We start from the raw sequence: 13126 nt of genomic DNA, 5'->3' as shown, positions 1-13126 counted from the left end.
CTGGGCAATGACCCGCTCTTGAAACTTGTTTGTGGGAGATGCTGTTAAGCTCTGAAACGGGTCACTCCCTTCAGTTCTCTGGGAGAAACTAAAGACGACACGGGGTCTCAACCTTGGGACTGAGCCCCCTCTTCCCACTGTTCACCAAACACCGCGTGATCCCAGGGGAGACAGAGCAGGGGGGAGACCCGAGCCAGCCTCACCTGTAACCAGGTGTCAATCTGGATCGCTTTCACCCCCTCCACCAAGGCTTCGTTTACATCTGGCCAGTGACCATAGTCAAACCATAAGGTGAGGACTCTGGAGAAGAAAAATGAAAAAAACCACAGAAAATGTACTTTCTCACTTTTGTCTGTTTGGTTTCTTATCTTTAAGACTTGAAAAAAGACTAATCGGTGAAGGGGCTTCTGGGTGGCTCAGCTGCTTGGGCGCCCAACCCTTGATTTTGGCTCAGGCCATGATCTTAGGGTCCTGGGATTAAACCCAGAGATGGGCTCCACGCTCAGTGTGAGTTTACTGAGCTTCTCTCCCCACGCCCACCCCTCCCTTCCCCCCACTCTCTCACTCTGTCTCAAATAAATAAATCTTTTAAAAAAAAAAAGAAAAGGAATAACTGGCGGGGCCTCAAATCAGTGGTTTCCCCGCCCCAGACATGGTTCCCCTGTCTGGTGTCAGGACAGTGGTTAGCGATGGTCGTTAGTACTTGGCTCAACACAAGGAGGAGCATCCCAAGTGAAGGCTTATTTTATTCTAGATAATAGAGGGATCAGCGTGGTGTGAGCTCAGAAATCTCACAGATGAGCCCAGGGACGATCCACGGATAATGTTTGCACATACAGAAAGCCATCTGTGGACCCGTGGCAACGGGGCAAACGTAGGACTTGGCTGTCCTAGTCACCCCGTCGTCTGCCGACCGGTCAGTCTGTGCCCTTTGTGTCGGCCTAAGTGGCCTCTAAAAGCTAAGGGGATCTCAGCACGACTGCCACAAACAGCTGCGCCGCCTCCTGCAGAGCCGAGCGCACTCCGAGCGAGCGTCTCAGGCCACGCCTCCCCCTCGGCCTTGGCAGGTGCAAGCTGCTCAGTGGCTACACGGGGACGTGCTCATCGGGTGGGGAAGCAGAAGGGGACGCCGCGGTATTCTGTGTTCTGCTGCGCGCACGGCCTGGCAGGGGCCCCGCCCTCCTCTGATACCTCAGTGTGTCCTGGAGGTTGTTGCCTCGTGACAAGGAGATGGAACGGAAGAAGCCCTGGACGGCGGGGACCGTGTACATCAAGAGGGTCTTGGACAAATCCTGTTGGAACACACACGCCTGCCTTAGTGTTCTCAGCTGCCAAAGTGGCCTGACAGCACATAACTGTCCCCGCCCTCAGAGGTGCGACGAGGTTAAAGCAGTTACTGCGCCAGAAGCCTCTGGATTAGCAGCTGGCACGCAGCAGGCTCGCAGGAAATGCCAGCTGTGTCACCATCCCTATCATCGCGGGCTCATGGTGGCTTCCTAAGCGGGCTGAGTCTGAACACGCGGCTCCCCGGGCCTGCTGGCCGCCCGGTGCACTGAACGGACAACCGGAGGGAGGGGGCCGCACGGGCAGAGGACGGATCCCACGAGCCTCCGTTCTCGGGAGGAGCCGCACATGTGCACGGCCACCCACGCGCACGCAGATGCAGGCTTTATGGGGATGACCTCATTCTTGTGGGAAGAACGACCAGAAACTCAGTCTGCAGCTCAGGGGCTAGGGCCGCGCCTCAAACAAACACACGCGCGGAAGCTCCGTCTCCAACAGCGCCGGGTGGCAGAGAGGCCACGCCGTCCGCCTCGTGGGGCCCCTCAGGGTGAAGCCCAGGCTCCTCCAGCGCCTTCCGCTCCTCGGAGCACCTGCTGCCCTGCTCAGTCCTCGCTGGGGGAGGAGGGGAGGGTACCTCAGTGACCTTCTTCTGCAGAGGAGACGGGGTGGGGCTGTTCTCGGTGCTCTCGGCCTCACTCTCACTGTTGCTGCCCTCGGTGCTGGTGGCCGTGGCCGTGGCCGTGGCCGCTGTGGTGGCGGCGGTGGTCGTGCTGGTGATGTTGGCCCCGCTGGCGTGACGCAACTTCTTCTTCTCGTCCCGGGCTTGGTTCTGGTGTTTGTAGTGCAGCACAGCTTCAAAGTTCATCACCGCCCACGCGTGCCAGGCCTGGTGGGGCGAGAGTCGAGGACGAGGAGGCTTGAGTGCCAAGGCCGTTAGGAGCACGAGGCCGAGGAAGGGCGCGGGGACTGCCCTTCTCAGTGGCCAGCAGAGCAGAGCCTCCCTCCACTGGAACCCTCGGGGGTGGGGCCCTTTCCTAGCTTCAGCCTGACTCGTTCACGAGGCCCTTAGGGCCTCAGGACTGCGGCGAGGGTGGACGGGGAGGGGCACCCGAGAGGAGTGAGCCAGGCCCTTGCCTCGGGGACCTTGTGGTCTGCAGGGCAGGGGGCCTGCAACCCGAGGGCAGGCACGTGTGAGGGGCAACGGGAGACGGACGCCGGGCAGCCCAGGGTCAGGGGAAGCTTCGTAGGGAGCAGGGATCTGGGGTAGTGACTGAGGACCAGCCTTCGATGGACAAAGTAGGGGACAAGAGGACAGCAGCAGGGACTTCCTGGCCTGGGGAGGTCAGGGACGAAGACGCAGGGTGGCCCGCGCAGGGTGGCCCGCACTGGGCGGCTCACAGGAAGCCAATCAACAGATCCGACTGGAGTGCGGTCCGTGCAGGAGGGAGGTGAGGGGGAGGGTTAGCAGAGTGGCAGGGTCGGATCGTGGACGGGCTAACATGTTAGGCCGAGGAGGTCCCGTTTCGTTCTAGGTTTTAAAGATTCCTTTGGCAGCCGCATAGGATGTGCTATGTGAGAGAGCACAGGTGTAGGGTGATGAAGGTTGTAATCGGGTCCTAGGTCAGTGGGAAGGTAGTGGTCAAGAGCCTGCCACGGGGGAATGTGTGTCATCTGTCCAGCTCGCCCACCGGGTCCGTGGTGGCCTGTGCAAGAGCACTGTCCACGCTCTGCAGTTGTGAGCTGCAGTGACACGAGGGCACAGCACCGCCTGGTGTAGACGGCATGGGGCACACTCTGGTTTGGGGCCCCGTGAGTTTGCAGCTGCGGCAGGACACTAAACGCTCCACTGAGTCGGGCTTTCTGGAAAACCGGGAGATTCCTTTGCATCCTTTGCTAAAACCTTTACCACAAATGTGTCCATTTTTCCACCCAAGCAGAGAGGGTTGGGTCGGATCGTGGATGAGTAACGACCCCGCAACGACCCAGCTCAGTCTCCCCTCACCTTCACTTACTCAACAAGCAGCTCTTCTTCATCCACTACCTGCCAGGCACCGAGCCCGACACACCTGGGACCACACCACTGACAGCGACACAACATCAACCCCGAAGGACCCGCACAGGGAAAACCTGAAATTCCCGGAGCCAGTTTTTTCCCTCATAATCTGTTTCTTTTCTGAGATCTGAATGAAGGAAAGTAATCTGGTTGGAAGACACCTACTGACTGGTGAGGGGCCAGCTACTCCAGGGTTTACCGGATGTATTTTTGCAGCCTGGGGCGGAAGCTGCCCTAGATACAGTGGCTACTGCTGGTAGCACGGAATGGGCGTGTTTCAGATCAGAAGGCAGCACGCCTCCATCGGGAGAAGACTCTTACTGTAGAATGCTTCTGTGTCCTCAGATGCACGTTTTGATCTCAGAGGGTTTAATTCACAAAGTACTAGCAAGTTAAGGGAATACTGGAAAGAAATCCATGACGTCTGCTACAGCGAGCAGCTGTGACCGCAGGCAGGTCCCTCGGGAAGACCTCCCTCCTCCCCCAATCAACCGCATCTCTGATACATTTTCTAATTCTGTTTACCTTCCTGGAAAGTTTCCTATGGCATAACAGGATGTTACCCTGAGCTTTCCAATAAAAATAGAGAAAGTGAAGTTCTTAGATGAGGAGCAGGCAGGGATGGAAATCAGGAAGAAGCCGGGAAGGAACAGATGACCCAAGGGAAGATAAAGTTCCAGAGATTAACCATGTGTCCAGATGCTCGCAGGAAAACAAGCAGCCGAGTCTAGAAGACAACAGCATTCCCCAGTGCCACACACAGAATGACGCGGTGGTGCCGTGTTCCGCAAATCAAAGACCCCATCAAGCTTCCTGCATCAATCTAGCCTGTACGGGGCTCCGACACACTGGTTCCTGGCACGCAGACAAGCAAATTCACCGCCTCGGCCGGCACCCGCCAGGCTGTGCCCTGGACCACAACAGTGCAGGCTGCTGGGCACTGGGGTCCCCACCCGGAGGGGGGCACCGCTGGGGACCCCGGGCTGGTTCGGGCTTACCTTGTACCAGCTGCGGTCATGCTCCGTGGCAGCGCTGTAGTACTGCAGCACCTTGGGGATTGTGCTCTCGTTGATGCCCTGAAGGTTCAGCTGCCACTCCCCAAGTTTCAGGAAACACCTGAAGACACAGAGACCACCCCCAGGTTGCTACCCCCGCCCGCAGCCGCCCCCCGGCCCCCAGGAGAACAGCCCATTATGTCTGAGGAACGTGAACGCCTCCTTGGTATTATGCTGGCCCCCAAGAAGCAACTGATGGAACTCCCAGGGTTCTCAACCACACGGAAGGAAAAAATGGGCCTTAGGGATGCGTTTTTAACGTTTCACCTCTTCCCCTCGACCTTTCAATGCCAGCATAAGTCAGCACCTGGTACGGGGAGGTCGGTGTGGACCTACCCACACCGACATCACTTTTTGGTGGGTGTTGGCTGCTGAGTCACTTTTCCTATTGATCGCTACTGGCTTCCCCTCACTTAGCCCTTCTCCTCCGCTTACAATGATAACCGATAGACTACGGAGCAGCCTATTACAGATGCGTTATCTCTAAGAGACCATATTTATGATAATATTAACGCCAGCATTACTGACTGCTACTCTCTTCCAGACACGGCTCTAAATGGTTGAAGGGTTTGTTCCATTAACCCTCACACCGCCCTCTACCACCCTCACAACGAGGAGCTCTCATCATCCCCTTTGCCTAAGATGAGGAAACTGAGGCACAGAGCAGTTAAGTGACTCACTGAAAGTCACACCTCAAAACAGCAGCACAGCCAGCATTTGCAGAAAGGAGTCTGGCTCTAAAGCCAGACGCCAGGAGGACAGCAGCACAGGGGCGCTCTAGGGCTGCCGAATCCTGGGAAAACAGCAGCAGCAGCTCTGGTGCAGCACGATTCTGTGGCCGCCTGGGGTCCCTACTGCAAAGGCCAGAGGGGGCTCAGCAAGCCACAGCCCAGGGAGCCTTGAGCATTCCTGCTGCGCTGTGGAGGCTGCTGCTGTTGGGGGGACAGGAGTATGACTGGCCCTGGGCACCAGTGGGGACCTCACCGGGCCATGAGTTTGTGCAGCTCTTGCTTGTGCTGCTGGTCCTCGGTCGCGATGGCATGCTGCGCTTGCTGCTGCATGGTCTGCACGAAGTGCTGCATGTGCTGGAAGGCATCGATCTGTATGGGATAAAAGCACGGGGTGCTGCTTGGCATTCGGGCTCACCTCACAGGAAAGGACCCCCCTTCAGCTCACGAGCAAGTGAGCCAACCCCCTCCCCCAACCAGGAGAGCACCTTGGAGCACAGGGAAAGGGTCCCCTAGGACAGGCATGACGCTGGAAGACGGTTGGGCTTTTCAAGAAGACTCTCCTTGGCTAACTGTACCACTATTTAATAAGCCTTGGAAAAGCTACTGGCCTGGTTCCCTCGAAATAACGATTCATAGGAAGAAATGCGAAACAACTGCTTACTGCACCATCATCACGTTGCCCGCGGGGAAACCAGGCTCATGGGGGACTGTTTCGAGCCGGTAAAACTTTAATATTTATACCTTGGACACCCCAGCAGAGCCCAAACTATAGTTTTAAAAATCCAATAGAAGCGTCAGTGCCCAAATAACACAGAGATGGGGTGAAGTCCCTCATCCATCCATCCAAGTGAAGCAGGGGGGAAGACACTGGCTGAGCAGACATGTAGCTGACCGGGGAGGCTTGGGAGCAAAACCTTCACAGCCTCCTCAGGCAGTTTGATCTATTTACACTACGGGACTCGATACAAAGGGAGCAGAGGCACTTGGGCTGGGAACAGGGGGCTGAACAGGGAAGAGCAGAGTCACAGAGCCAGAGATCTCGGAGCTACCAGCCATCGGTAGAAGCCCACACGTCCACACATGCCAGCATCTTGATAAACGGGGTCTATGCTATTTTTAATGAACTTCACAGGTGGAAACAGAGCATATAGACGTGAAAAGCTCCCACGGGAAAAATGGTGGAATGTAAATCCACAACACAGGGAGGGGAAATGGTATGTGAGAGAAAGTGAAGAGGCGATGTGTTCTCTGCTGCAGAAGAAGAGGGAAAAAATCAATACTTCAAATAAATAAGGTCAGAATGGTCTCTCCTTCCACTTTTTTAAAAACTAGAAACATGTCGGCAATGATGGTCTTGAAAGAAAACACAACTACCTGGCTTGGGGGCCAGGGCTAACCTCAGATACTTTCCAACTGTAAGGAATTAATTGGCATCGAGACAGGGCTCACCCCAGAGCCAGAGCGACGTGATGAACAATTTATCAGGCAGCTAATCCGTGCAAGGGGACGGGGCAGACACACAGATGCTCCGACAGCTAACAAGACACCTGTCCCCCTCAGACAGCTGCCGTTACGGGGTTCCATTACTCACCCTGGCTTTGAAAAATGAACTACATTAGCAGCCTGCACCTGGAAGTGATACATGCTCCTTTATTTTTTCCTCTGTGAGAACTGCACTGACCGGACTTAAATTTGATTGGAAAGGGAAAAAAAAGAACCAAGAGGAAGCACCAGAAACATCAATCACGCGAAAGGGGACTGGTAGGTAAGTCGGTGCACTGAGCACCAAGCAAGAGCTCTGACACCGGGGCTGTCGGGGGCCTGCGAGCTCCGTGTCGCTGGCAGTCCAGACAGTTTAGATCCTTTTCAGGAGACTCAACAGGGCACTGAACAAAAATTAAATCGCCCAAGCCGGGAGGGCTGCGTAGTAGCTTGGATTTGAAGCTCAGTACTAATTTATCCAGCACAGAAGAATCCATATCCTTCTACTCCGTGGCATGGAGGCCGCTTATTTTTAAGGAATTCAAAGCGTTCTATTAAAATATTCTTTTCTCCACCTCCAGGAAGCAAGGAGGGGAAAAACTGATTTTTTTTCTGTCATGGATGAAGGAAAGGACTGGCCACTCAGAGGAAGGGGCTTCTCCGTGCCCAGAGTACAGCTGCACGTTGTATTCCTGGTTTGGGGATAAGATCAGCGTCCTCAGCTTAGTGAAATTTCACAGAAGGACTGGCCTGTCTCTAGATTCCGGAAAACAGAGCACATACACCTACGGCCTGACACCTCATGCGGGGCAAAACACCACCGTTTACTGAACTGTCTGTAGTGGAGGAACGTAAAGCTCAGGGAAGGGCTTGTTCTCTAGCACGACTGTTGTTACGTAGCTGGTCCTCTGAGTAACTGCCGCACTCCTGTGAAGACGTGGCACCTCTAGCTCTGGGCTCGGGGTTCAAGCACCTAACCTGAAAGAGGTTTCTAAATTTCTAATGCATGTCGTTTCATGGCCTCCCATCAGGAGGCCACAGCGTGGAGAGGTCGGGCTGTGGTCGTACGCTGGAAGAAGCCACTCCCTGGTTGACACATTAGCCAGGAGGCTCCTGCTGCCTGCCCTTCAGCAGGACGTTCAAAGACTTGGACGCTGTACATAGGAAGGAAACCAGACTACACTCAGATCCAGCACCTTCTGTTTTTCTCATTTGCCTGGAGGAAGGTCAGGCTTTGAATCAGAACTGCTCTGGCCTGGGAAGTTTGCAGAAGACTTACAACCAAACCAAACCAAACCCCTAAAAACTACAAAAGAAAACAAAGCCCCCAAACGACACACGTGGAGAATGCGGGTCGTTACTACTGAAGTGAACCCACGTCGAAGGTCCAGGGCTGCGGGGCAGGGTTCCTGATCCCACTCAGTGGCTTTCCCAGTCACAGAGTCAGCCGCCCAAAAGAGCAGTCCACTTCTGGACACGGTCCTGGATTTCCTCGAGCAGGCCCCCCACAGCCACGGCCGCGGTGGTCGCTCTGCGCAGGCCCCACCACGGGGACCACCGTGCCGAGAGGAGCAGAGCTGGGACGCTCTCTCTGCCTGGTAAAGCGGATGAGGAGCCAAAGCAGGTGCTGATTTTGCCTCCAGGGCCAACTTTTCGTTAATCATCACCATCATCCAGGGAGACCATTTCAAAAAATAAAACCAAAACCCACACCAGGAACCACCTCTATTTCCCTGTCCGGGGAAGGGAAAGTTAAGAAGGAATTCTATGCTGGCTCCAAGAAGACGCTCCCTACTGGATTCAGCATCATACTCCGGGTGTTGCTGCCTCTGAATCCCAACTGATGATTGGAAAGGAGACGAGGAGTCTGAAAAACCAAGCTGGTCTTGTGAAATCTCTAGTCTATGTTTTCACAAATACGCTGCATTTTTGGTACCGAACGGCCCACCTTCTCTTGGCGGTATGTTCCAGCATCCTCTGTCTGCTAATGGGTATAACTGTGGCCACACCCAATAGTTGGATCAATGGTATACGTGCATGCCTTCGAATAGGATTCACTTTCGAAATCAGGGCAAACAGCTTCCTAACAGGAGCAAACTCCCTGGCACTCGGGTTTGGATGCTGTTTGCTTCTGGGCCCCGAGGCTGTGAGAAGCCCGTTAGCGAGCATTCTGGAGAGTCGTGGTCTACTGTTGGATGGACGGGGATACAGACCTTGCGAGTACTCTTCCACATGTTTTTCATGTAGGCGTAGGTCACCTGAGGGTGCACTGTTGGCAGAGGATGGTCAAGCTGCCGAGATGGGTCGACTCCCAGGAGCAACACTAAGGTTTTATGAGCAAGGGCCTTAAGAAGGAGAGGGGCCGGTTATGAAGAGAAGGGGACCAGGAGCGCCGTCCCCCGCAGCCTCCCGCCCACCCTGCGTGGGGGCTACTCACCAGCCTGCCACTCTTCCCACACAGGCTGGCATACTTGAGCCAGGTCCTCATGTCCTCGTGAGGGCTGACCACCAGCGACCGCACCATGAGGATTTTCTGCCAGTCTTCCACGATGCGCTGGCAGCCCTGGTACATTCGAGAGGGAGAACTAGGTTTAGCCTCCGCTACAGCTCTGACCCCCAACAAGCAATAGCAAAACCTGCCTTGAACCAAAAAAGAAATTCATTTTTACAACCGCAACGTTCTCAAGTGAAGGGAACGGTGAAGAAAAACACGTCTCCGGAAGCTCTCAGGATGCAGGACCCGGAGAGTACAGGCTCTGGCGCTCGAGTCCCGGCCCCGCCACCTACCCTCCGTGTGAGCCGCACGAGCTGCCTCACCGCTAACACGGCGTGAACACGGTACCCCCTTCAGAGGGCTACGAGGAGGGCGGCATGAATTAAATTAATTTCTTTTCTGGATTGTAAATAATGCATGTTTAATTTTGATTTTTTTTTTTTTTTTTTTTTGCTTCAGATCCTCTGGCTGAGGGAGACTATCACTGATAAATTCAATTTCAAATGTGTCATTCAGGGGCGCCTGGCAGGCTCCATCGGTACGGCGTGACTCTTGATCTCAGGGTTGTGAGCTTGAGCCCCACGTTGGGTATAAAAATTACTCAAAAATAAAATTTAAAAAAATGTATCATTCAGAATTTGAAAGATGAAATAAGTATAAAAGAAGTTTAAATAATTAAAGATTTTATCTATTTATTCATGAGAGACACACAGAGAGAGGCAGAGACACAGGCAGAGGGAGAAGCAGGCTCCACGCAGGGAGCCCGACGCGGGACTCGATCCTGGGACCCCAGGATCACACCCCGGGCTGAAGGCAGCGCTAAACCGCTGAGCCACCCAGGGATCCCAGAAGTTTAAATACTTAAATTTTCAAATGATGCTGCCTGTAAGTAGGGGCATCAACAGTCCTGAAGTTATTGATGCCTAAACCTCCATGAAGACTTGTCTAGATTCTTTCTGCTTCATTTGCATTTGCCTCAGATAAAAAACTGCATATAGAAGGAAAAGCGTTCATTCATTCACACATATAAATATATTTTTTAATTAAAAAACAGGGTGAACTACTCATTATGAAAAGGGATAAGCTAGTATCATATCAAAAACTACTGAGGGTAAGGGAGCCTCTTCTCTTCTATCCTACCTGTAAGAAGTCAGACTCAGGGGCACCTGGGGGGCTCTGCTGGTTCAGGTCATGATTCCAGGGTCCTGGGGTCGGGCCCCACATCGGGCTCCCTGCTTGGCAGGGAGTTTGCTTCTCCCTCGTGCCTCCCTCCCGCTTGTGCTCACTCCTTCACTCTCTCAAATAAATACATGAAATAATAAAAACAAAAGAAAACAAAAACAACAACAAAGACTCAGAGACAAACCACCAGGGGAGCAGGGCTTATCGCTCCAGCGACAGGTCTATTTGAAAGGTGGATGGGACCAAACGAGCGGTTTTCCATGGACGTGAGCCTGAGAGTCGAGCAACAATAGTTGCAGGCTTTTAAATGTGACAGGATCCAGCATGACCTAAATAGAGAACCCAAGGCAAGTGGGGCTGACCTCTCAAGCTGCCCCACGGGAGACTCTGGCAGGGGATTTCAACTTAAATGACTTGACCACAAAGTGGCAGCCATCCATCCAACCAAGGCGGCTCAGTGAGCACTGTGACAGCAAGCCATCCATGAAAGCCAGATTTCTACCACAAACTTAATGCTTTATTTTCAGGCCTTGGACCATATCTTCCCATCCCATTAAGTGTGACAACAGTGATTTGGAAAGTTATAAAAACAGGAAAAAGTACATTGGGTGACTTGGGAACTTCTCACCATCTGCTAGTTTCTTCCAGATGCTGAAATAATCTGGCCCCTGTAAGCCTAAAAGCATCTTGTTGTCTCAAGGTAGGAAAGTCACGAAGGCCTCAGATGACGACAGCATCTTGGATGTGGTAAAGTCAAACATGGGTTTCCCCTCCCCTACACTCGTTTACTCCACCCCGGTCTGGGTCTCTATTTGGATAAAGTCGCCCTTGTTAGGATGGTGGAAGACTCCCCACATCTCTGATGTGGAAACACTTCACCCCATTATGGGCACTTAAAAAAAAAATGAGGCATGTACAAGTCAGGTGGGAAATGCTTGCTTTGTGGAATTCTTTTCTGGTGTCCAATAGACAATTTTCCATCAAAACATTCACTGGGCATTTCATAATTGCTAATAAAACATATGAAAGAACTGCATGTGCTCATTGCAGAGCATAAACCACTGTATTCACGAACACGATCCTTTGCCCGCTGCTCTTTCCTTGCCAGTGGAATGTGCCCTGAGCTTCCCAGACAGGAATGCAGCCTGGAGTGAAAAGGTTTTATCACGGCCTACTGAGGGGCCCGGAACCCCAGACCCTGATTGGCCTGGAGACAGAATTTGGAAATAGGTGTGGATGGGCCAAGAGATCAGTCTAAAGCCAAGGAGGCGGATTACAATGTGCAGGGGGATGAGCAGCTTCTGAACGTGCCCTCCTACCGACTCACAGAACGGGAGAGCTGTCGTTTCCAGGAACACTTAAGACCGCTGACTCCCAGATCTGGAACTGACCGCTCCTCACACTCAAGTGATCAGAATGTACAATGAAAATACCGACCGAGGACCTGGAGAGGTTTCTCCACGAGAGGAACTTCAGTAGAAAAGAGTCTGAAGGGACGTCTGGGTGGCTCAGTGGTTTAGCGCCTGCCTTCAGCTCAGAGCCTGATCCCAAATTCCCGGGATCGAGTCCCGCATCGGGCTCCCCGCAGGGAGCCTGCTTCTCCCTCTGCCTGTGTCTCTGCCTCTCTGTGTGTCTCATGAATGAATAAATAAAATCTTAAAAAAAAAAAAAAAAAAAGTCTGAAGAGAGACAGAGGAGGACTCTGGCCTGAGGAACTGTAAACGGCAGGGGCTGCTTGGCTGAAACACGAGGCAGCCCCGTTTAAAAAGCTGGATGCCGGCGGCCAGTAAGTGGATTTAGAGCAGTGGTTCTGGTTGGCCACATATTGGAAGCATGTGGGGTGGCTGAAAAGATACTGATCCCGGGTCTATCCCCAAAAGTTTTCTTTTATTTGGTCTGGGAAGTGGCCTGGGAATCCAGATTTTAAAAACCTCTGCAGGTCATTCCATCGGGCAGCTGAGGCCAGGAACCACTGATCCCGAGGCTAAGATTCCCAACAGGCTGCCTGGAAGCGTCACTTACTAAGGACATTTCCTTGTGTTTCTAGAGAAGGGTAGGCGCAGGCTGGAGAGCTGGTCATCTGCTCACCCCTAAGGGCTTAGGTGCGCAGCCTTTGGGTGCTCTGCCTCGAATGCAACCCCAGCCTCCGTGGGGAGGCAGCAAGTGCGTGTTGAGCAAGCGCAGGGGAGCGAGAGGCAGCGGGCGGCCCGGGGCTTTCTAGCAGGCTCACCTGCAGTCTCTCCCACCAGATCTGGCGGATGATCTCCCGTCGCTCGGGGACAAGTTTGTACTGGATAACCTCCTCCAGCTCGGACAGCATGTGGCAAGAAACCATGGCCTGGTGGAAGCAAACCACATTCCGACTTAATACTGCATCAACAATCCAAAAGCCAGGATTCATTGCAATCATTCCTTCTGGTGACAGGGTATCTGCTGAGAATACACAGGCATGTTCCCAGCAGCCTGGGAGTGCGCTCTAGCCCAGGCTGAAAAAAGAACTGAAATGAGCCTCTAAACGTTCGACACTCACCCCATATGCCCGACTGTAGCTCTCTCCTGCCATAGCAGTTAACTCCGCATCCAGCAGGTCTCTGGCTTTGTCGATGCACTAGAAGGGAAACAAGAGAACCACAGAACTGAGCGCGGGCCTCGGGGTAGGGGTTGTGCTGTTTTCAGCCTGGCCAGCGAGCTGGAGGTTACTCACTTTGCTTAAAAATCAAGTGATGAAGAGAGAAGTTCGCTGAAGAAAGAAAGAAACCTTTTATCAGATCTGTAAGGCTAAAGAACATTATCCCATTTCTCAGAAAACACAGAACATGTAAGAAGCGAAAGCTTCCTGTCCTGC

General features: G+C 53.3%; 1 protein-coding gene across 3 annotated transcripts in view; it reads right to left on the bottom strand.

Annotated features, from left to right (window-relative positions):
* Positions 1 to 13126, bottom strand: part of MTOR (mechanistic target of rapamycin kinase) — a 121501-nt gene that overhangs the window by 15356 nt on the left and 93019 nt on the right. For all 3 annotated transcript variants that reach the window (XM_026011911.2, XM_072751208.1, XM_072751209.1), the window contains 9 exons: positions 12812 to 12889; positions 12512 to 12619; positions 9043 to 9168; positions 8819 to 8950; positions 5377 to 5492; positions 4336 to 4453; positions 1919 to 2170; positions 1192 to 1292; positions 204 to 300 (listed from right to left, as the gene is read on the bottom strand). In XM_026011911.2, coding sequence (XP_025867696.1) covers positions 204 to 300; positions 1192 to 1292; positions 1919 to 2170; positions 4336 to 4453; positions 5377 to 5492; positions 8819 to 8950; positions 9043 to 9168; positions 12512 to 12619; positions 12812 to 12889 — 1128 coding nt within the window. The remainder of the gene's footprint in view (positions 1 to 203; positions 301 to 1191; positions 1293 to 1918; positions 2171 to 4335; positions 4454 to 5376; positions 5493 to 8818; positions 8951 to 9042; positions 9169 to 12511; positions 12620 to 12811; positions 12890 to 13126) is intronic.

This window comes from Vulpes vulpes, chromosome 2, assembly GCF_048418805.1.
Source record: "Vulpes vulpes isolate BD-2025 chromosome 2, VulVul3, whole genome shotgun sequence".
Lineage (NCBI taxonomy): Eukaryota > Metazoa > Chordata > Mammalia > Carnivora > Canidae > Vulpes > Vulpes vulpes.
The sequence above is the reverse complement of the archived record's forward strand: the minus strand, read 5'-3'. Positions and strand labels throughout refer to the sequence as shown.